General features: G+C 43.1%; 1 protein-coding gene across 19 annotated transcripts in view; it reads right to left on the bottom strand.

The window, feature by feature from the left end:
- The window catches only part of ADNP (activity dependent neuroprotector homeobox), a 34,941-nt gene extending 11,622 nt beyond the window's left edge, over positions 1 to 23,319 (bottom strand). The window contains exons 1-6 of one of the 19 annotated variants that reach the window (XM_075768432.1): positions 22,967 to 23,307; positions 20,087 to 20,136; positions 17,691 to 17,813; positions 12,616 to 12,774; positions 11,232 to 11,277; positions 9,745 to 10,051 (exon numbers count right to left, since the gene is read on the bottom strand). In XM_075768432.1, the coding sequence (XP_075624547.1) occupies positions 9,745 to 10,051; positions 11,232 to 11,270 (346 nt within the window). In that variant the 5' untranslated portion in view covers positions 11,271 to 11,277; positions 12,616 to 12,774; positions 17,691 to 17,813; positions 20,087 to 20,136; positions 22,967 to 23,307. Of the gene's footprint in view, positions 1 to 9,744; positions 10,052 to 10,852; positions 10,936 to 11,231; positions 11,278 to 12,615; positions 12,775 to 17,690; positions 17,814 to 20,086; positions 20,137 to 21,412; positions 21,686 to 22,966 lie in introns of those variants that run through there. The other 18 variants (XM_075768439.1, XM_075768433.1, XM_075768434.1 and 15 more) reach the window with 18 other exon arrangements.
- Positions 23,320 to 24,564: the final 1,245 nt, after the last annotated feature.

Genomic DNA, 24,564 nt, shown 5'->3' with positions numbered 1-24,564 from the left:
GTCTGTTTACACACTAGCCTTTTTATTTTCATACTCCTATGAACTTTTACTAGGTAATGCTTTAAGACAGTCACTAACAACTTACTATTACACAGTTCCCACCAACAAACACTGTTTACTTTCAGAAATAAACAAAACTGAAAAGTTCTGCATGTAACAGTGCTAATACAAACCACCTCAATTGGCTTCATAATCTACAAGTAGCACTGCTACCATGTGTTGCTACAGTCTAGTCTCTTCAAATTCATGGACTCAGAAATAGCTCCTGGGTAAGAGCAGAAAGCTATCATGACATTTAGGATTCGTATCACAACTATAAATTAGAAGTGGAAACAAGCCCAAGTTTATGTAAAGATGTACAGGAAAATGTTCAGATGTACCAAAGCAACTCTGATCATTAAGGACTGTGGTACTCATATCAGGCTGGCCACTGCCAGATTACCACAGAAGCAAACAGCATCATTTTAGCATCCCTGTGAAAACTAGGAAACCAAAGAAAAAAAAAAAAGTTTAGACCTTGTCTATAAATATCAGGGATTCCAAATTACTCAGTTATACTATTTGCAATAACAAAGTTACTTGACATATCATGCAAATTGACTAATGATAATAATTTTCAAAGAACATAGGCCAGAAAAAAAAAGTGTTTCAATGTTCAGTATTCACTTCCTCCAAGTAAGACTTTTAAGAGAATTCAATCAAAAACATCTTGATTTCTTCACATACAAAACTCTAAATGCAAGTATATTAATTTATTCGGCTAACTATAGTCTCAGTGAAAAGAATTAGAATTTGAAAAGATTTAGAACCAAGTTCATACGAAAAGTAGCTATGTTCTGTATCTTTGGTGGCACCTTTCATTTTAGGGAAACTCAAGCTACCACAGAAGTACGCAGAATTAGCATTCTAGTGAAATACCTTACAGGTAGAGTCACCTCCAAGTCTCCGAATATGAGCCCTAATCAAGCCATGAAGAACACTTGTACAGGCACTCCTTCCATCTCAGGGAAGGCAAGGATTAAATAGATCATGGCAGAAAACTACTCCCTCTTCCCAGTTATTCCCTCTAATGACACTGTATGGGAAATCATGAACTGCTCTTTTTTCCTGCTGCTCATCTTTACTCTTTTACAAATCATAAACAATATCCAGGCCTAAGACATGCTCCCTCCCTACGCAAGAGTGAGTGAGATTGTTCAAATAATTAGTGATTCATGTCATCCTTTCAGCATGCTACTCACTCCTGCCCAGTGAATTATTTAAAATCCTCATAAAGGACTAGGAAATATGGTTTCAATTTGAGTATCAAACTTCTTATTGCTTTGAAACCTGACTCAGGCAAATCAGTTATTTTATCAAAATCTGTGTTCAAGCTTATTGTTCCTTTATCAGATTTTCTGATCAAATTTTAATTTATCCACACGTCCCTTTTTCTTGTACTAAGAGCTATTTCTAAAGGCACACATTGAAGAGAAGTTTCAGAAAAATACTTTCTACCTACGTAAGACTTTGTAACTCTATACCTGTATTAGGCTTCGATCAAGTCACGTTCCACCCTGCTTTCCTACCCGTCCTTGCCCATACTGTGCTATCAGTTTTACTGGGTAAGCACCTCTGGGCAGAGGCTATATCCTGTTATTTGTACTATTACTTAACGTGCTTTGGGATGAAGTAAAATAAAAATAGTATCATTTATGACAAACTATAAGCACATAAATGGTGGAAGAGGTTTTGAAAATAGTAACAGATATTTACCTTGCAAACAGGAATTTGTATTGAGAAATTGTTCTATTAAAAACCCAAGACCACAAAGAGTACATTTACATATTTCAGGGCAATATTACAATTGCTTTAGTTACTTCAACAAATAAAACTAAAGTCTCCTTGACTAAAAATATTATTTGAAGGTTGCAACTTTGTTTCAATTGTAAAAACAGTATCTAAAACAGCTAAAAGTTGAGCCAGGTCCATTTTAAAGACATGAATAGTAATTGAAAATATTTAACAACCAGGCTGAGGATAAGCAATGCCAATTTTGTGAAGTTATTAGTAACAAATTAGTTTAAAAGATGATGAAGACTAATGGGAAAAAAAGCCATTTCCTTAGAATTTAAACTCCTAACTAGCCTACTGATTAATGCAAATTGTTTAGTAAGGTTGCGTCCTATTTGCAATTTCCAAGTAGTAGCATTTTCTCTATTTTTGAGCTGTAGTTCAAAGTGAGTGAAGCTCAACATTTCCAGACAGAAAAAACAACTCCGACCTGCCGTTTCTGCTCCTAGGCCACTCACTACGCAATAGCGTTCAATGCTGAGCCCACTGTTGCTCTTTTTCATGACTTACAACAGATCTGACTTGTGTGATACCAGAACTGCATTAATGGGAAAACAAAAAAATACTGCATAGTGCACAGAGTGGATTTATATCCTTAAACACAGGTCACAAATTGGAAAGAAAATATCCTTTCTTAACATTCTATTCCCTCCCTTCCCTAAACAGAATTGGGAAGCATGGCTCTGTAACACTAAGCTACAATAAGGTAACACAAGTTTGCTTTCAAAGCACAGCATTTTTTTTTTTTTAACTCAAGAACACGCATTTATTAAGAGTTCTTGCTGCTGCAGTTCATAGAACAACAGCGTAGCCAAGAAATTCATCATGGCTCCAGTAATTCCTTTTCTCTAAAGGCAGCTGAATAAGCACTGCTCTCTCTGTACTGCGTTGGTTCAGCAATGCTTTCGGTCTTTGTAGCTACCTGTGTGCTCAATTTTTTCATCAAAAATTACACGAAGCAGCATAGTCAAGTATGCTCAGGATTTGAATGAATATTTTCAAGTGAACTTCAAATCCCAGGCAATAATGTCCTACTAATTTTGTTCCAGAATAACTCAAGCTCTTAATATCAACTGTAGAAACATCAGTGCCTGGAAATGTTACGTTAAAGCTTCTAGCAAGCTGTGCTGCCTTCTTTAAAACCAAAGTCCCCACTTAAAGAATATACTCATTTTGCTTGTAAAGAAATCCTTTTTTCCATGACAAAGCGAGAGTCAGTGCAGAGTTTCTCTTTAGGCAATAATCACTTGTAAACTTGAAAGTCAGCCGCAAGTCTCAAAATAATGCTTATTAACAACAGCTTATTTTAGTACAAAACACCACTAAACTTCTGCACCAAAAGAATCAAATGCTTTCTCTTAATTACTGTGTCTAATATACCTGTACATGTCAAATATACATAAATCCAAATGATAAAGAAAGCAAATTATTTAGGACTGCCTGAAAACAAGGTCTCTATTCTATCTGCAACAACATCTTGCCTCTGCCCTTCTGCCTGCCTCACAGTCTTCAAGACAAGAAATTATCAAGATCTTCCTATCACAACACATCACAATAGAGGATATACTTAGATCTTCACATCTGAAAACTGAAGATGAACCTTACTTTGCAAATTCTGCTGGATAGCTGAATCCAACTCACCTAAACTTAATAAAAACCTCATTCTTAAACAAGTACAATTCATTTTACGTAGGAAGTTTCTCAACCATTTAATCATCATTAGTGGAGAGCCAGATACAGTCTGATATTAGTATGGTTTGTGACAACAAAAAGAGCTTTTAGCATCTCCATTCACTTCTATTTACAGCAAGTAACTCCAATTGTAATTGCCAGATACAAAACACACTGCTGGCGCATCTCTGAACATGGACATTAAACCAGTTGGGATTAAGAAGCATCTCCAATCAGCATGTAGACATTAATGCTATTCTTGAAATGAAGTATCCTTTATCTGGCCAGAAGCTGGTGTGTAAGAGAGGACACCTGAGCACCTCCTCTTGCTGGCAGAGCCCTGAGGCTGATCCAATGAATTCTTTTAGCAGAACGCAATACTAGGGAACGCAGCAGCCAGCACTGACAAACCCACCACTGTTCTCCTCTGACACTGGAGCTATTGCTCCATCCAGCACCCCCACAGGGAAGGGTGCCCATAATAAATGGTCACAAACCACCTGATCTTTCTGTAGTTTAGTTTAATCCTGTTTCTCCTGTTCTTCTACCAAAATGCCAAAAGTGAACAGTCTTAAATACACTGCACTTCAGTGAAAACAAATGAAAGGCACAAGCCTTTTCACTAAGCACAAGCAGCTCAAGCTTTACGCATCTATCAGTTACCAGCTCCTGATGGTTAAAGAAGTGCTACTTACCTAATGCTACAGGCTCAATACAGAAGTTCTCTCTGAGATCTCAAAGTAGCTTTCAAAAGAAGCTCAGCATTTTTTTTTAAATAAAGGAGGAATTTATCCTGAGATGATACCACGCAATCAATGACAACTCCAGCCCAGGACTCTAGTTAGCAGGGCATCCTGTATTTCCATGTATTCTGTTTTATAGCAGCCAAGGCATAACTTATTTTTATTATTTTCCTGCATGGTTCTACTCTATCCTATGAATTCCTGCACATGTCCTAGATATTTAATAATTATAAAACTTTTCTTTGCAAGGGAACGTGCATCTGTACACGTATTCACAGAAAAATAAAGACGATCACATTTATGATCAGCAAAACTAATTCTACAGAGAAACTTGAGCATTTATCCTCATTAAGTAACTGGAATAATGAGATCTGCCTCTAAGTCAACCAGCTATTTTCAAGTTCATGACTCAACAAACATAGTAATAATTAAGTTTGTGTCTGCCCTCCTGTTTCCTGCTTCTAGACTTGGGTCCCACCTACAAATATACTGGGAAGCGCTTGTTTGCAAGCTGAATTACACATCAATCTACACTGAAGTGCTGGGTGGAGAGAATAAATGATTACTTAAAAACAAGACCAACTATGCCCTTACTAGAAATATCCAGGTAGTACCTGCAGGTGCCTAAGAAAATAGATTATAAGAATTTCTGAAAAATTAGACTGATTTAATAAGATCTCACTCATTGTTAGTGTGCTTGTACAAAAAATGTCTGACTGTACCACTCACAAAATAATGGTAAAATAAGCAGACTAACTGTGTAAGAAATATTTGGAACCTTCTTTTGCTCTTGTGTTTATGCAGTACCTAGCACAAAGGTCTAGTCCACAGCCAGGTACCAATTCCTAGAATAACTGAGTAGCCAAATGTAAGCAGAAAAGACAAGCTATAAAAGAGCAAAATATCATTACTAAATTAGAAACACTGTACTTCAGTTTTCATTTCATAGTCACAATTTGGAGATGCAAAGACCTATCTTAGACGAAGTTCATGCAGCACTATTCCACTGCAATGGGTAACAGCCATACGCAAAGCATCCACTAAAAGCTAAGACAAGTTTCCCAGCTAGTGCCCTCGAACTAACAGAAAGGCCTGAATGAAGGACTCTCGCCTCTTCATCCAAAAATGTGAAGGGGTCGGGAGGGAAGGTTTTGTGAAAAAGCAAGGAGTATTTGCAAGATAAGCAGAGGAACAACAGTTAAGAGACTTCACAGAACCCAAAGCGGGTGCATGGTATTGTGCTTGGGCGAACAAAAGGACCAAAGGACTGGCTTTGGCTTTTGACAGGCTACAGGAGTCCAGGAAGGAAGAATTTAATGTAAAGTGCAGTTCTGATATGCGCCGTCTTCTAACCTCTAAATTGGGGCATAGAATGACTGCAGACTTCTGAAGTTTGACAAGTCTACAGGAACCAGCAGCTCAGGTCATTCAACAGAATCACATCCTGAAATGGGAATGGACCAGGACATAATATAGGCCAATTGATTTAAATTAGTAATTATGTCCAAGTTTTAGGAAGCAACTAAAACTGCAGGCCCAAAGAGGCACCACCACTGTGCCTCATTTGTTTAAAATCAAAGGCTTCTTCAGTGTTTTCAAAGAACTCAGGTAATAAATACTCACTGCTGTAATAAAAAAGGGACCTCCCTGCAAGGTTAGTATTGCTTCACAGCAAAAGGCTTTTTCTCTCTACTCAATTTTCTAATCTTGTTAGCCGTAGTTGGTAAAACAAAATAGTAATAGGGGAAAAAAACCTGTGTAACACCTTTAAATGCTCTCAGGAACAATATTCAGGAAAAAACATAATTCAAGTGAACAGAAAAAATTATAGAAAAAATTTCTGCTTAGTTTTAGGAACTTAACAGTGCAAATATCTTAAGACACAGGAAAGCAAAACTTGTAATTTTTATGGCATGACAAAAAAAACAGAAAGGAAGTGAGGTCTAGACCCAAAATTAACCACCGCATGGTCACAGAGAACTTTCAACAAGCCCCAACATAACGCTTTTTAAAAAACAGATTTTAGCATTTAGATAGACTTGCAGTGACTTTCAACTCCAAGTTACCTCTTCAACAACTTGGTACCCTTACTAGTACTTCAAATCCCAGATGGAAACAATTGCAGCCACTATTCTAAAAACATCCAGAATGTGAAGTCTGACACATCCTCATGTTACTCTAAGTGATTTTTAAACCACTTTTAGCATTTAATAAACTATCCTCACTGTACCAGCTTCAAGCACTTCAATATGGCCACGCAGTTCAGCCCTTTAACACATCAGTTACCGAGGGACTGGAACCACCTAGAAAACTGCATCAAGAGAGGAGTTAAAAAAAAGATTACTGTGCAATTAACTGGAAAATTAATTAATGTAAAATACAATATTGCATGCCTCTTTTGGCGTTCTATATTGCAACAGTTCACATTTTCCTTTGCTATTTATTTTTCCCAGTGCAAACATCCTTCCTGACGAGGGACATACCGATCTCATACACAATACACTGTATTCACAACTTCAGAACTATGACCTTGCAGGAAGGTACGTACCAGGACAGAGGGTAAGGAACACAAGAAGGAAAAAGAGAAAAAACCCCTTATCAGTCAAATTATCAGAGGTGATAAAAAAGAGAAACCTTCCACCTGTCTTTACAGTCCAAAAGCTGTTTCTATTTTAGTTTAACTAAAATCTTAATTCTCCAGTTGGTCTTTTGTATTTTGGACCTCATCAGAAGAGCTGTCTTGCAGCCTGCCACCTTTGATACCTCTAGGTAATGGACATCAGACTGTTCTGCCAACTTCACCTAGAACAACCAACTAGAGGATCTCCTGGGGTACAGCTTCAAAGCACCCACAAGGTAACAATGCTATTCTGATCTGGGAAAGATGCAGTTTCAGAACAAGGCAGCCTTTTTCTCTCAACTAAAATCTTCAGCGATCATTCCAAATCTACCTCATCATGTTATTTTCATTTTTAGACAATGTTATTCCAAGTATGCTTGTTTCATGTTTGAGCTTTGCTACAGTTCTAACAAGCAGCAAGTACAATATTTCACAGTCTTGTTAGTAAAATGGTGGTTTTCATCCAGGAATAGTTTTAAAGACCAAAGAAATAATCTGGATGACTGGAAGAAAGTCTTGCTGTGTGAAGGAACCAAGACAGCACCCGTCTAGGTCTTCTACAAAACCTACTATAGGTTTTCTTCTCTTTATGCTTAACTGAGGATTACACCATTTCCTTACTACCACACTGCCAGTACCATCAGGAAAGCCTTTCACGACCAGCAAGCACAGTATTGTAGGTGACCCTAAACGTTTAATTGAGGAAGATGTCTTCACTCAACAAGGTTTGTAAAGAGCATCACTGTGAAACAGCAAGTAAAAAACAGTTCTGGAATCCCTAAAAGCTAGAAACAAAACCTCCTAGTCCCTGGTACATCTTATTCAGGCATCTCAAACCTGTCAGGAAGCTAGGTGTCCTAATTTACAGTGGCCTCTGATTCTTCTGATGTACCTGTCCACTGGCAGAACTACGGCAATGGAATACATGATTTTTTAAATTTTACTTTTCCCCCATACAAGAAAAGTATGATGTCAACATTGCTAATGATACTAGAGGAATAACTGGAAAGTTACTATCTGGCTATTCCATTTATTTCCTTTGGAAATTTTATGAACATAGTTCTCAGTTTATCTAAGTTCACAGAGCTGAGAACAGCTCGAAGCAGCAGTCAATCAAAAAAAGGAAAACTACAAAATTAAGCTTTCCTAGTGAGTATCAAGTGAAAATTAGGAATGCAGAAGAGAGAAAAAAGTTATAGAAATGAGGTTCCTGGAAACAATTTTTTTTTAACATGCTTTTATCCATTTTCTTGACATACAATTTATTTTACCAGCTGAGGATTCCCAGGCCTACAATGAAAACCTCAGAGGAACAGAGAGGTGGAAAACTGGTAACTCATTTTGAGAGCATTTTCCCCTCACAATGAAATATATCAAGTTACTCGTAATAAGCAACATTTACCCCTCACCTTACCTCTTAAACACTGAAAGTTTGTTTTTTGGCTCAATTGAAAGGATCAGCACTAAAAGTTTTATGCACGTTCAGTATGTTGACCATTTTGGTTTTGTTGAGTAATAAAATTATTCAGCCACATTCAGGACACAGCCATATAGGCATTAGTAGTCTTACTAATCACACAACTCTCTTATTTTGGCTATGTCCTTCCAGGCTGCCTCATTGTAACTGTCAAAATGGGCGTGCCAAAACACTTTCATGGAGTAAAAAAAGAAGTGTACATCTTTAATCCTAAAGCAAACACATGATAAATACAGAAAATCCAAAATATTCAATCAGTTTCTCATTTCCAGATAGCCAGTTCTTTACTACTGTTTAGAAGACGAACTATTTCATCAAGGATTAAGTGTGACCCTGCAGGCAAAGCAGCCCAGTCTTCCACAAAGGGCTGCCACAACCCCGGCTGCAAGGATGGGAGCAGGTTACCATGCTGTGTGCAATGGCATCACGCTTTCACGCTACGGGCTCACGTTTCTAAGTCAGACTAGAAGGACTTCCAAAGGACTACACTCTCATCCACTATAAATCCATTGCCGGTTCATAAACCTACTATTGATGTTTTAGGGCTACTACAAGAAAAGTATTTTAAAACTCCAGAGAAAAAAATCCTATATAAAATGTAATAAAAATGCAACTTCAGAAGGGGTCTTTCTACTGTAATGTAAATAAATATCTACTGTGCGTCAGTTTTTCAGATTTGATGCCAAGGTGTTGGCTGAACTTATCAAATCAAACTTGATGCTAACTGATTTGATGCCGATACCTTAGATCTAATGATGCAGAAGTGTGCATCTCGAACTGACTGCTTCTTAAAAGCGTTCTGTGAAATTTACACTTCCATACAACTTTTTCTAAACAATTTACCTCAGAATAGAACTGGGGATGCAATTACAACCATCTCTTGGACACATTGTTAAAAAAGAGTAAAATAAAACATCAGCTTTACCTTCTCTTGTGAGCACATTTGGCTGACCCTTCCTTTCCTAATGCTCTCATTTACTCATATTATAAGGACGGGAAAAACCTGAACTTATTGGTGATGTGAAACACAGTATTATCAACTGTACTGTTGAAGAAAGTATTAGGTGTGAGCATGTGTGCAAAACAACTTCATAAGCAATGAAATTTCTATCTCATTGTGACTTCGAGTTTGTATACATCTATACTCGAATCAATCTTATTTAAAAAATTAGCTAAGAACTATAGTTCATTAAAGCAGATTTCCTATGAATTTGAAACTAAGAGACTGATATTTTCTGTTATTTCTGCACATGCTTATAAAATGGAACTGTTCTGACTCCTCTTTCCCCCTCTCCCCCTTATCACCCCACTGCTGCTTAAAAAGGTCTGTCCTTTCGTCGCTCTTTCCCCCTCTCCTCCTCATCCTTTCTTTGCTGGTTCTTGGCCTTCTTGGTCCTTACCTCGCTCATTTTCCCTCTTCTCATCTTCCCTGCGCCAATTCATAGCGTCCACATTCTTTCGTCGTTCTCTCTCATCCTGTCTCCACCGCTTCTTGATATCTTTGTCCTTAACTTGCTCATTTTCTCTCCTCTTCTCATCATCCCTGTGCCATTTTATTGTTTCTGCATTTTTCTGCGGCTCCACGCTTCTTTTGAGATAGTCTTGTCGCCTCCTCCTCTTTTTTAACATATCCCTTTCCCTGGCACGAGCCTGCTTTTCTTTCTGGGAAAGAAAAGCTTTACGGGGCATCATGAGCTGCTGCTGTACCTGTAATAATATCGTATCCATGGAATAATATACTATACATGCACTCAGTCAGGCACCAACAACTCTCATTTGGAGCTGAATACTTCAAATACTAAGCCAAGATAATTTACTGTGTCTTCTCTTTCTTTCATACCCCTCTGCTAGCTCCGTATTAGATAGCGACAGGTAAGTTCAGTTGCTGTGGGCTCCAGGCACACCACCTAGCTGGCCCCTCTGTGGTGGCGCACCCAACGCTGGGAAGGCAGCCCCAGGCCTCTGCAGTATGCTCCCTTCCCCTCCCCTACAGCCCCTCCAGTTTTCAGCAGCTGCCTGGCATGGCTGCATCCAACTGGAGGAACAGGCTGATAGGAGAGGTGCAAGGGAAACTTGTGACTGTTCAAACCTTAGTTTCTTCTCTTACTGGAGATCTACACACAATGAAGCTTAAAGGAGCTTATTTATCTTTTCAGACCTCCATCTCTTCCAAATTTGGTTGAAAATGGCCAACTTTTTTCTTGGCTGGGAGGAGGGACAGGGGATTAGGAGACAAGCCACAATCTGAAAAAATTGTATAAGCTTTGTTTCCTCGGGAAACCTGGCCAAAACATTTAACTGCAGTTAATGAAATAAGTCCTGACTCATCTACTCAAACTTCCTCCAAGTACGTTATGTCTTGCTATTCACAAGAACAAAGGGAAAAAGAATGGGACTATTTACTTGGAGTTTCTGCTGACAACGTTCCTGATCAGTGTGGCTTTTGGGGTTTTTTGGCTGGTTTGGGGTTTTTTGGTTTGGTTTGAAAGAGGTGTCAGTGAAGACAACATTTTAACAAATTGGCTTCCTTTTCCTCATTTCTCTGTAGTCATCCAACACACTGATATCTTTAAATTTACTGGTGTTAATATCTGCAATTTTGAAATCATGGAAAACAAAAGAGACCACAGAAATAATTTATACAATTACTAATATCCTTTAAATACTCTTCTGTACGCATTGAGCAATGTTTCAGAAATGTCAAACTGCAGTTGTGGCCCAGGTTTGGGGTTTTTTTGTTTGTTTGTTTTTGAATTTTTGTTTCGAAGAGAGTTTTGCAGAGGTCTAATCAAAATGAAAACTGCAGAAAGGACAAAATTACTAGATTAGAATAATTAAGCAAAGCCTAAAACAAAATGAAACAAATGTACTTTTAAAATTTAGCTACCTTATGGAAAGCACTTGTTCCCAGCATGCAATACTCCATCTTTTTCCTACAGAAAAAGCAATGTTTCAAACCCTTATTCTAAAAGCTGTTCCTTTTCGCTACATAATATACCCCCCGCACACTTAAACCCACTACTCTAGTCCATTGCCTTTGTTAGGTACATATCATGATCCCATGGTTTTCATTCCAATAATTCAAACCCAATTTTCTTAATATCCATAATAATACTAAAAGGAAAGGGCTGCAGCAGAGTGAAACAGCATAATCAAAAAAAATGCATGCAGTTTGGTAACAGGTTAGTGCATAAAATCCAGATTATGCTAAAAATTACTTCATTAAAAAGTGTAGGATAGCTCTCTACTAGACAGCCTGTTTTTAAGTATTAAATATTTCTCAGTAAGTTATCATTAAAATCAAAAAGCAATGAGAATCCAGGATCAACATCATCAGTGCAACCCAGACACTGTAAATCTTTAAAATGGTTTTAATTTGTCAGCTGTGTGCCAGTACTACATTACTGTTGTTTACTAGAGCAAGCTTAACTTATTAAGTTTTTAAACATATATTATCTTTATAATTTTATCAGTAACCTGATTTTATTCCAATAACAATAGCATGTTAAAGTAAATCATATTTCATGCAAATGATTCTCCCCTCCATCCTCCCCCCACCCAAGGCAAGCACTGACATTGAAAATCTGTCATTTTTAAAAAACTCTTTTGGGACTCATTGTTATATTTTCTTTCATTTGTTTTTTGTTTTGTTGTTGCCCCCTCCCCCTCATTTGGCTTTATCTTTTCATTGTTAACTATAGTATTCCTCCCCTCCCTTTATACATATCCCAGCTCCTTCGACAGTGATTTATAAACAAATGATAGAAAATATCTTAATAAAAACCATTTCAGTTGAATTTCCAAAATTGAACATTTTAATTGAGATTCAAACAAGAAATGTCAGATTCCAAGAAATAACTTAAAGGGACATCCAACTTAAGTTATGTATCTTTGAACTTCCATATCACTTGTCACAGATTTTTCCCCAGTTTGTTTCAGCATGAGGGAGTACTTCAGGCAGTCTGAAGTCTTGCAGTCAAAATCATCTTTCACTTTTGCCTCTGTTGGTTTTTATAAACCAAAAGAGGGGGAAAATATTTAAACCAGGAAACTAATTAATATGCATTGAAGCTGCCAGACTGATTGAGCTCAAAGCCTCCCACATCTCCAGTTTTTCTGGAGTTCAAGTTGGTGTTCCTTTAAGTTCAAAATGTCCAAACGTCAGAAGTAAACAGTCAGAACTATCCTTTCAACTATTTTTTGCCCATACTTTGCCAAATGAAAAGCTTAACTCTTCCCAATCTATTCAGTACATATTATGAGGCATTTACCTCCAAAATTAATGGTGCTTGGGCGTCTCAGACTCATTGGACAAGTTTCATGCAAAAGCCTCCAAAAATAATTCTCCTTCCAGAACGCCCACCTCAGCGATTATATTACACCTACTGTGTGAGGCCAAAGCCCGGACATAGAAGAAGGATCATATCCTGCTGTACAAAACAAAGCGTTAAAGACAAGAGATAAGAAATGTAATAAGGGCAATCTTACATTTATAACGTACGTTTCACTGTGAAGGACTCCAAAGCTAATTACAAATCACATTTACGGTACCTTTATTGACACGGAGCTACTGTAGGGTGCACTCCAGCAAGTTAACAGTGCTGCAGGGTTTTAGCGGGTTTGTGGCTTAAACAACAGATTCCGCTGGGTGATGCTACCTGAGGAATATTTTGGTGCTCAGATTTCAAGTAAGTTACTCAATTCAGATATCCAGCAGGATACAGAGACAAAATGCTTCTATTCACACTTCATAAAACCTTTTGAATGACATGGTTAGGACCTCAGTTCACAGCTCATTGGAGCTATTAGTACCAGCAGCATCGCAGCACCTTGTATAGATGAGGTACTAGTAAAATACAAGTACTTTTTCCTAGAAGGTTCCCATACACACACAGCCCCACCTGAAATTCCCAGACTACGGGAGATAAAACAGGTGACATGGCAATCAGCCCCAACCCTAGGGACATACATTCATTTGGGGAGCATTCAGATTAAAATTTTCAGTTACAATGCTGCTGGTAGGAGGATGTGAAGGAAACCGTTTGGGGTAATGGCATGTACATGGTTATGCTTCTGTAGGAAGACTGATACCTCTTCAACTCACATCACCCATGGACAGAAACTCAGTCTTGAACAGACTGGAAACACAAGACATAACATTAGTATCATGAAGTCTGGAACAACCAAATCTGAAGTTTATAAAAGCAAAATTTGTTGAGTCATTTATAATTGCTTTTCCAAGTAATAAGGGTTTTTATTGTTTAAAATGGTTTGATTTTAACCTCTGTTGATTATTCAGACAGAACATCCACATCTTAAAGTACAGATTTTCTTCAGCAAGTGTGGTTTCAGCAGACGATACTAAAATGTTCTAAGAAATTTACAAATGGAAAAATTCTTAAAATACTTCACATTGAGGCAAAACTAAATATCACAAGACCACTAGCCATATCTTCAAATAGGTAAAGTTGATGGGTTATTTTGTTTCATACTGGACTATTTTCTAACTAGAAAGTAGCCCCTGTATCTCTATCCAGTCCAAATCGCCGCTTTCCCGCTGGATCCTCATTGCAGAAAGCAACGGGTGAGGACCGATCAGCCTTGAAAGCAGATCAGTGACAATTAGTGTATCTGTCTGAAGATACACATACTGAGCACAGGGAAGTTCTTCATCCCACACTGGGCCTCCCGACAACTGAGTATCATTTCCCTGCACTGTGCTGCTGACAAGAATCATCAAGCATCTGGCACTCTTCTGACTTTATATAATCCAAAATTCTTTTATTTTAGCCCTTATTTTGCTAGAATTTTAAGTTGAAGAATTTCTTGGTTTACATATAACAGCACAGTGTAGTAGCATATATCAGAGCTGACAGCAGCTGTATGTTCCTGGACGAAGTGAAACAAGAACGTTAAGTTTCTTGATACTGTGCTTTTTATCTCCCTATTCCAACTGCATTTAAAATAAGGTCTACTTTTAACAATTTGCTGAGCTAACTCTATTTAATAGCATGCTCTAGAAGGCCAGCCACGAAATAGATTTGCAAAGGGGGCTGTTAGTGCAACATTGAATGAAATATCTTAAAAGGTAAGAAAAACATGCAAGAAAATTAACCTATGGTTCCCACAGCAATAGAAAAGCAGCCTCCCCATGTATGCAGGTTAAATGATGCTATATAGTATGATGGTGTACAATAGTCTATATTCAGATGAGGACAAGGATGGCCTGTCCCAAGGAAGGTAGAGGCTGGGACTCTGGCACCTGACAGTTCCAGGACAGCTGAGCAAGGAAGAGTGATAGTCAGGAAGCAGGAAGTTATCTCTGGGAAGAGTGAGCAAATAAAAAATACCAGGAGCAGAGTCATCAGGGAGAACAGAGAAGTTGGAAGAACTGAAAAGTACCGAAAACTTCCTTGAAAAGGTAAGAGTTGCAATTAAATATCTCCCCTCCCTGCACTGAGTGAAAAAAAAGTCTACCCCCAACATGACTATCACTAAGCATTTTCACTTTCTTCTGTTGAACTCTTCTCTTTCCTCCTCATTTAAGCATTGCTGGCCTAGTTTTCAGAGGGCTGCGCACCCACATCTCCTGTGAAGGTAATGAGATTTGCAGTTTAACAGCACATCTGAAATACCAGACAACTAAGGGCTCATTTTTCAAGTCCACTATAATCCTGGGACAGAGGCTGTTTTGTAACAGCCTGCACTCTATTCTCATTGAACATTTTGAACAGCGAGCACCTCCTCAGCCTGATCAGCTCAACTATGTGCAACACCAAGCTTCTGCCCATGTGAAGTGATGGTCTAATAAACACCTCTCAACTCCAACTAGTGAATTGTGTGTGCACAGCTGCCACGTTAGACCCAGCACTTGAATTCAACCTTATGCTAGCACACAGTGAGGACAAACCCCCAAGCAAGCCCTTTAACTAGTGTCTGTATCACAAACTGACCAGGCACATTAGAAAGGTATAAAGTGAACAGAAAACCCAAATCTAACCCTCTGGAAAAACCTGACATGTTGTTTTAAAACTAAGATGATTGGAACTGAAGGAAATCAACAGAAGTATTTTGCTATCTGGTCAAAGCATTGTAAAACTTCTGCAGCGCTGTGCACATGAAACCACCCCAACTCCCCCTCACAGTCAAACAGTCTATTTCTTAAAAGTCCCCTTGTCAAAAAAAGAAATTAGAAATATTTGAAAATCACTCCAGAGATTAAATCAGCTGCCTCCAAAAAAAAAATTTCAAGTCATGTGTCCAACAAAAAGGATCGTTTCACCCCACTTCTCTCCTGAAGAATATTTACACAGGGTGTTAGAGAAGTCCATCTAAAACATGGTACTAAAAAAACCCCACTTAAAATCCTTTGGAGGAAAGTCTTAGGCTTCAGTCTTACTTGTAACCTTAACATCCTGTTTCAGCGGTTACAAGCCATCCTCAGCAAGGGCTTATGAAACTGTTTTCTCTCTCTTTTTTTTTGAGCTTACTGTCTAGCTTCAGCTTGGTGACTCTTGCACTAAGAACTCCAACTTCCCATTGGAGGAAAAACTTCTATGGAAGACAGTTCTAGTGAAAGGAATCAGTAAGGCTGGTTTGTCTTACTCTCCATTCATTTTTTTATTTAAAGGTTAAAAAATATCTTCTGCAGTCCAGCAGACAGGGATCTTCTAAGTCAGCCACACACTTCTCATTCTTGCTTGATTTCTGGAATTTTCCACTGGTGCCAGAAGCTCCATCTGGCGGGTGTGTACACTAACTGCAAAACTGAAAGGGAATTAACTATTTCCTTATCAACTTTTGTGTAGTAGTAAAAGTTCTGTACACCATGTAATTTCTATGCCCCAATATAAAAGACAAAATGGCCAAATTTCAATTGCTCTGGGAACCATGACTCCTTCTTTCTCTCCTTGATGAATAATGTGCTACCTTACACTCTGCTGAGAATTTCTGTTGGGTTTTCTTATTTTGATGACATAGACTGAAGTATGTTAAAGAATGCTGTTAGCTAAATTTGAACATTTTCTAAGGAAGGATCTTTTGAACATGCATGATAAAACCCACAGCAATTCTGGCAATCTCTACTGCATTCTGAAAAGCAGTTTTAAATTGCATCCATTCTCTAGGGCATGCTATACTTTGGTGTATAAGAAATTTTAAATTGGAGGCACTAGCAGCTCAAGAAGTAGGCTTACCACCTATTGCCATCTTAAATATCTTTTGTGACTGCTCAAGATCTCAAAAGAGAAAGGTTTATATGCATCACATATGTGCAGTGAAATCAATATGTAATAAACACACTAAATATGATAGCCTCACTTGTTTAGGGCTATTTCTTAAAGGTTTCAGTTTGAAATGTAATAAAGCCTGCACATCTTGCTGAAAGATGGAGATCATTGAAGCACAAAGGATATTATTTGCTTACACCATGATATCCACACTTCAGTGATCAGGAAAAAAAGCTGCATAAATATGCTCTACAATTCCAGAAGAATCCTCATCTAGACTGCAGATAAGCATGAACAATCCCAGAATAAAAAATATTTTGGAAATATAAGCATGTTTCATGAATTAGCAGTTACCATTTCAATTAAATCAAGAATCCCCTTGAAATTTTCAACCTGAACCTCACAAAAACAGTTGGATAATTAAACAAAGCGGCACAGAAGTCTCTGTAAAATGTGCAAAAACAAAGCATGTAATCAATATACACGTAATTTATGATTGGATTACACTGATTGTAAAACTGCAATCGGATCAGATTGCAAGTGAAAACCATAATCTCGTCGTCTTTGTGTCATGTTTTCCTGACATCACCACTGTGCCAACAGCCAGAGCAGAGGAGGCCCGATCCAACTGCAAAGGAGTGTTTTCCAGGCAGAGCAGCTCTTTCACGCACCCAAGGCAGGTGGTGGGAAGCATGGCTCATACCACTCCTTCCAGGGGCAGCACAGACACAGACATATTTAAACCAACAGTGAAACTGCATCCCTTACTGTGTCCTAACTAGTAAAATGCATTGCTTGCATGCTGGTGTTAAGTGGCAGAACAAATCAACGAAACAAAAGAGAGCATACAAATACTTTTACAAGCTCATCCAAAACCCTGCCAATACACGCTTTCTCAGACAGAAGATATTGATATATTAGATACTGAAGGGATCTCATCAACTGGCTAGCATCTAAGTATTTAAAGTGTAAAAACAGACAGTGAAGTAGGCTGATGCTAATTGTTTTTCCTTCGCCTTACCACTTCACACGGCTATGCATAAGTGCTGGCATTACATGATTGGGTAAAGTCTATAAACAAGAGCTTAAAATCAATCTTACCACTTCACATTTCTTACCTCTTTCCCTTTCTGTCTAAGCATAGCTCCCAAGTGTTCCAATCCCTGACTACATTCCAGCGTTAATCCACCTCAGCTACTGCTGTCTTCGGTCTGACTCAGGAACCTTCGATACTCAAAAGGCTTCATAGCAGCAGCAGCAGGAATGGGGAAACAAAACAAAAAGAAAGAGCACAAACTTCAGTTTGACTTTTTAGAGAGGGGAAAAAAGCATTTTAAGACAATCATTTTGCCTACTTAGATTTCAAGAGACATTTTGCCCCCTTACTGTTGCTGCTATGAATCTGCAACACTAACAACTTCTTGGCCAGCCTGCAGCTGAGGCTAAGAACTATCAGATCCAGAGTCACATCAGAAATCAATTTACAGAACAGGTAAAGAGGGGTGAAAGAAAGAATGCCTGAAGGCTGAGGCGTGAAAGAGAGAAGAGAAGCTGGGGGTAGGGAAGAAACATCAAAGAGTGAAGCCAGGCTTGAGAGCATGCCCTTTACTACATTTAAATGACTTGATGAGCTCGAGAGTATTACTTCAGTGGACATAGGCTGTTTACACAGTTACTTGATTTCTATTTCTTGCAAACTGTTTTATATACTACTTGAGAAGTAGATTTTAAATGAAACATTTTGCCATGATCTGGATAGCCAAGAACCTGCAGGTGTGAGGTGTTCAGAGAGTCAACTACACAGGTTTAGGACCAACAGCCACTATCAGTTCTCATCCAAATCATCTTTAATGCCACCTTAAAAAAAAGGATATAAATGGTGGTAACTGAAGTGACTCACTGCAGAAAAAATGGTATTTATTCCACTCTTATTCAGAACCATCAACCGTCGTACACATTCAAAAGCACTAATGTGAAATAAGAGTGAGATACTAAATTCAAGCCTCATGCTTGCCTTTCAACATCAGCTAGCTATGGTGAAGCTCTGAACAATGTAGTTTTTGAACAATGTAGTTTTTGCCTTGAGGCATATGGCCCTCAGGTACATAAATAAGAGTTACACTCTCTCGAAAAATGGCTATTCAAGTCTAAAACACGTTTGGTTTTTATACCAGATCTAAGTACTTCCTGAAAGCCAAAAATGGAATGGTCAAATGGTCAATTTGGCCATCCTGACCAGGAAAGCAAGGCATTCTTCCCAAAACGTGTCAGGTGAGTCAGAACAAAGCTTCCACATATACAGAAGGTACAGAATTTCTTTTTAAAACTAAATTAACATAATCTGGAGTTCTTTTTCTTCCAATGCATATACAGACATTTACATTACACTATCCTTAGACCAGCACCTTTTATTCTCATCTCCATAGCTTATACTATTATTAGGAAACACACACTTGTATCAACATATTTATTTATATAAGCAGGACTCCCTCCACATTAACAGTTACACTGTTACCATTATGTTAATTAAAAAATATATCCTATATATAAAAATATATATATTATAATCTAAGCATAGTGTAGATCTTAATGTAATAAAAAAATACTGTAATGCTTGTTTAGATGCAGGCCAACATAGCTGTTATCTTTTTTTAAACAAGCATGTTACACGCATCTCAACAAAAAAATTCCCAGCAAACAGAGCATTATTAATATACAAATTCAGCTGAGCTACTAATTTAAAAAATACCCAATCTTTTTTGCCCATGCAGATACGGCAGATTAAATGACACCTGCGGACAACCCTGATCAGCCATCAACTGCAGCCCTACAGCTACGCGCTGCCTCTCTCCTGGCACCCACGCCCTGCATCGTATCCGATACTGGCTTGTTCACTCCTGATGTACAACATTTTGTCTCTTTTAAACCAACTTCAAGTAGTGGAGCAACCTCCCCTTTCTGGGGAAAAAACCCCAACAAATGAAACAACAAAAAAACTCCCAAAACAAACCCACCCCCATAAACTTCCTATCAAGCCGCTAAATCTTATCTGCGGCCACCTCAAAATAAATACATTAACCCACGAGCGCTGTCTTTGCTCCCACAAAATCATTTGCTCCAATTTCTTTCTTCACATCAATCAAATCAGCTGCCATCTTAATAAAAAGTTATAAAATACACATTTGGACGATATGACTTTTGACTACTGATAAGATTCTGATATGGTTATGTATTCCAGGAATGCTACTTTAAATTTTAATATTTACTTTCAATAATTACTATTAATATGGAGTGGTAAAGCTGGGTTGGGAAAAATCATCTATTATTCACTCCGCAGTGTGTCAGAAGCACAACTTACCTTCCACAGAAAATTTGTGCATGCATTCATCTAGAATTTAATAGCGAATTCAGTAACTGTAGAGTTCAGTTTGGCAAGTACCTAACAAATGATACTTTATACTATTAAAGCTTAATTAAAATGCTGTTGTAATATACCACTGTAAGTGACACATACCAATTCTGAAAATGCTAATGGGCATCTTCTGACAACTGGTAACTTCTACCCTACGTATACAGAAAAAAAAAAAATCAAGTTATTCATCTCATCCTGAAGAGCACACACAGTCTTCCTAGATGCTTTGTTTGTGCAGCTGATGCTTAACGCTGTAGGGCAGGAACTTTCCCGAGAGTCAAGAAGTTCCTCTCCTGTGAAGGTTTTTCACCCCTAAGCACTCTGAGCAGCAGGCGCTGTTCACCACTTGTCTGTCTCGCCTACAGGCAAAGGCAGCCACCTTTCACCTTCCCCATCCCGCCTATCCATACACCACCTCCTCCTAAAACTTAACACAAGTGATCTCACAAGCTCTTAATGACTTTTAAGCTCTAGTAGTTCCACACAATACACTTTTGAGCATAAATAGTAGTAACCTTAGGAGATGCTTTCTATAAACTTGTCTGATGGACCATCACGTTAAAAAAGGTGGGTTTTTTAAATAATGGGGGACTAAAAATATATCAATATTGCAATATCTCAGACAGTTGTCCGCAAACACTGGAAGCATCTCATTTCTATTAGGTACCAAAACCTAGTTTTTAGAAGTTAATTAGGAAGTAGTATTAATTTTAGTAAAGGGCAGCTTACTATTAAAAAAATAGTACAAAAACACTTAGCTTAGTATTACTTTTGGAGAAAAAGTTATTTGTGGTGTGTCACAAAGGGCATCTCTATTTTGACTGAAGTTTATTTAAGTATTTGCTGTAATAATATTCAGGAAAGGTAACAGCATGTTACAACCCATCAGCTTCAAGTGCAATTTGATTAACAATAGTACATTTCTGTTGCCTCTTTTTAATGTTTTAAGATTTCAAGACGTATCACATTAGATGTTGATCTGCCGATATCAAATTACTGCCCAACGTCTGCAAACGCACATCTGAAAAGGAACCAAGCTTTGGCTTGTTTTGTTATTAAAAGAAAAAAAAAAAAGAGAGAAGCTTTTCTGTTTTTTAAAGAGGACGATCCATCTTTCTCTCCTAACAGGATGGCAACTTGTAATTATTACAGTTACCAGAGTCCCCAGGTGGAAGTTTTTCCAAGAAGCTGAGACCCTGCAAGAGGGAACAACGCTGGTGGCCTGCAGCACGCAGCAGCCAAGGTTGGTCCGTGCCGCCCTGACAGGTAGGAATGGTGCGTCTCCGTTACCTCACACCTTGTGCCTCCAGACAGAAATGGAAAATAGTAGCGAAAACAAATAGAAGTATAGCTAGTAAAAACAACCTTAAAAAAAAAAAAAAAAAAGGTAATTTCTCTAAAAGGAGCGAAAACCTCTTTCACACCTACGGAACGGCTTAAATACACCCAACACCCCAGGAATACCAAGACGCCAAAGCGCCGTTAGCCGGACTCTCGCCTCCGGCCCAGACAAAGCACTCGATGCTTCAGCAACGCCTCACACCCTGAGTTTCTGCCGCTGCAGCCATGCGCTCAGGACGCGTGGAAGAGCCACGCAAGTTCATCACGCACACGGCGCCGCAAGCCACGGCCGAGTTCAGACACAACCACCGCCGGCCCCCGCGCCTCGCGCACGAGCCCTGCCCAGCCGCCCGGCCCCCCCGCCTCCCCTCGCCCAGCGCGGGCTCCCCCCCCCCCCCCGCCCCCTCTGCCCCGCCAGCCCCGCGCTGCCCTCCGGCCGGGAGGCGGGCGGCCCGTGGCGGCAGCAGGCCGGAGCGGGCCGGGCCCGGGCAGCCCGGCGGCGGGGCCGCAGAACGCGCAGAGCGGCCGCCCCGGCCTCCCCCGCCCCCCGCGGCCCTGCCCGGCGAGGGGAGGGCGCCCCCTGCCGCCTCCCGCCCGCACGCCGCGCCGCCACCGGGCTGCGGTGCATTTTGGGTGGGGGCTGGTATTTTTCTTCCACGGCCATAAACCAGGAGCAACAATACCGACCGAACGGGGGGGGGTGTGTGGAGGGGCACCACCGGCACCGCGTACGCCGTGGTACTTGTTTTGGAAATCTCACCGCCCCCCCCCCCCGCCCCCTCCGGCCCCCTCGGCTGCAGCCGCCAAGTGAAGGGGGTGCGTGACAAGGGGGGTGCAGCTCCCGGCGGTCGAGGAGGCTCCAGGGTTTGATCTCCCCCGCCTTTGTCTGAGCAGCGGGTGTCGGTAACTATAGCCCAGGGTAGGGAAGGGATGGGTGACTCAACGTTGCTCCATCCTGCAGCCGGTGCTCGGCTCCGGCCACCAGCGGCGGATCGCGCCTTTTCCCGCGGGCAGGCACCGCGGCTGCCGGAGGGAGGCTGCTCCCCATTCATCGCACGGCAGCCAGCGCTGCTCCCCGACCTCGCTCCAGCGCCAACTCCGCTGGCGGGGACCTGCGCCCGGCGGCCGGCACGCTGCAGCCACCGCCGGGATGCCGGACCCGTTCACCGCCTCATCATCCCGTTCGCTCCGCCGAGGCGGCCCTCGCCACCGCTGCCGCTCCCGGGACACATCCGTGTGCGGTCCCCCCTACCGGGAGGGGGAAGGGAGGAGGCTGGGACCGCATCTGCCGCGCGGGCCCCGGGCAGACGGGAGGGAAGCCGGCAGCGCAGCGGTCCCCGGAGCCGGCCGGAGCAGAACCGGCCTCCGTGGGGCGGCGAAGTCTCTTCAACATGTGTGCGGCCGGGGGAGGGGGCCCGCCTGCCAACTCCGCAGCCCCCCGGCTGCAGCGGGCAGGGCGCGGGGCTCCTGCCCCTCGGGGCGGGCGCGGGACTCCCGCCCCGCCGCCGCCGGGGCTGGGGGGCCGGGGCTACCGGGGGGCCGCGGCACCGCGGGCGGAGGGAGGGAGTGAGGGAAGGAGGGGGCGGGCGAGCGGGGGCTGCCCCCGCCCGGGTCGGACCGCGGACTCACGCACACACCTACCTGACTGGGGCTCTCCTCAGCAGCGAGGGCGGGCGCTCCCCCGGCACCTCTGGCTGGGGGTGGGGGTGCGCAGAGGTGCCTCCCTGGCGCCGCCCGGGTCCCTGGGCGGGCGGGCGGAGCGGAGCCGGCGGCGGCGCGGGGGAGACAAAGGGGGCTGGATGGCGGGGGGGCGAGTGTGCGGGGGGTGGCCTATGGTGAGCGGGTCCCGGGGGGGCGGGGGCGGCGGCGGCGGCTTCACTGGGCTCGGTCCCCGGGGCGGGGGGTGTGGGGCTCCGGGGCGGGGGGGGGGGGGCTCCCTGGGCGCCCTGCAGACAATACAGCCGGGTCCCTCCTGCCCAGAACCTGCCCTGGCCAAGATGGCGGCCGAGAAAGAGCGGAAGTGACGCGAGACTCTCATTAGCATACGGGACTCATTGTCCGGCGGGAGGGGAGGGGGCCGCGCCCCGGGGGGGAGGGGGCCCGGGTCCCGGTGGATTCCCGCTGGCCTGGCCCCCATCCCGCCCCGCGAGCCGCGCCCCGCCGGCGGCGGACGGGCGGGTTACATAACCCCGCCGAGCGGGAAGGGGGGGGGGCTCTCGCGAGAGAGACGGAGGGAGCCGGCGGCGGCGGAATCTACCCCGGCCCCGCTAGGAGGCGCCGCGCCCTGCGGCTGGGTCCGGAGAGGGAGCTGACGCCGCCCGGTTATCCCTCCGCCGCCCCCAGCCGGGACTACATCCTGTCCTGAGGGGCCTCCGCCGCCGGGGCGGGGGCACGCGCCTGGCGAGCAACGCGCCCACGTGACCGCGGTGCGCGCACGTGACCGCACGGCCGTGAGCACACGGTCTCGTGCCGCCGCGAGCGGCGGCGCCCCAGGGCGCGCCCGCCCCGCTCCGCGCGCCGCCGCCGGGCCGCTGCCCTCCCCCGGGGCGGGGCGGGGCCTCCCCGCGCGCGGCGGGGCCCCCAGGGGCCGCGCCCCGCCCCGCCCGGCCCCGCCCGGCCCCGCGGCGGAGCCCCCGGCGCCCGCGCCTCGCCTCACACCATGGACAGCGCAGCCGGCGGCGCGGCCTTGCCCGGGGGGGGGGGGACCCGGGCCGCCGCCCCGTCGCCCCCGTCGTCCCCGTCGTCCCCGTCGTCCCGTCGCGTGGGCCTCGAGGCGGCCCGCCTCCGGCGGCGGGGAGCGGCCCGGGCCCGGCTGTGCGCTGCCAGACCCAGCGCAGCCGCCCGCGGGACGGCCGGGGCCCCGCGGTGCCGGAGCCCGGGTAGAGGCGCGGGCCGGGCTCGGCCCCGGGAGGGAGGCCTCGAACGAGCGCCTGGCTCGGGCCGCCCTGCCAGGGGCTGCCGGGCCGCGACCGGGTTACGCGGGAGGCCCGGGGAGGCGACCGGGCTGCGAGTGGGGCCGTGCCGCTGCACCGGTCTGTGGGACTGCGGCTGACTGCACCGAGGGCACGCAACCTCCCAGCGACGGCTGTCTGCCATGTTCCTGGTGAGCTGCGTGCGCGCCTGCACTGCTCGGGTAACGGGCTTCACCCGTGTGTGTGCACTGCTCGGGTAATGGGCTTCACACGCGTGTGTGCGCTGCGCAGGTAATGGGCTTCACACGCACACGCACATGTGCACTA

This window comes from Balearica regulorum, chromosome 16 (assembly GCF_011004875.1).
Source record: "Balearica regulorum gibbericeps isolate bBalReg1 chromosome 16, bBalReg1.pri, whole genome shotgun sequence".
NCBI lineage: Eukaryota > Metazoa > Chordata > Aves > Gruiformes > Gruidae > Balearica > Balearica regulorum.
This window is presented reverse-complemented; position numbering and strand designations above follow the sequence as displayed.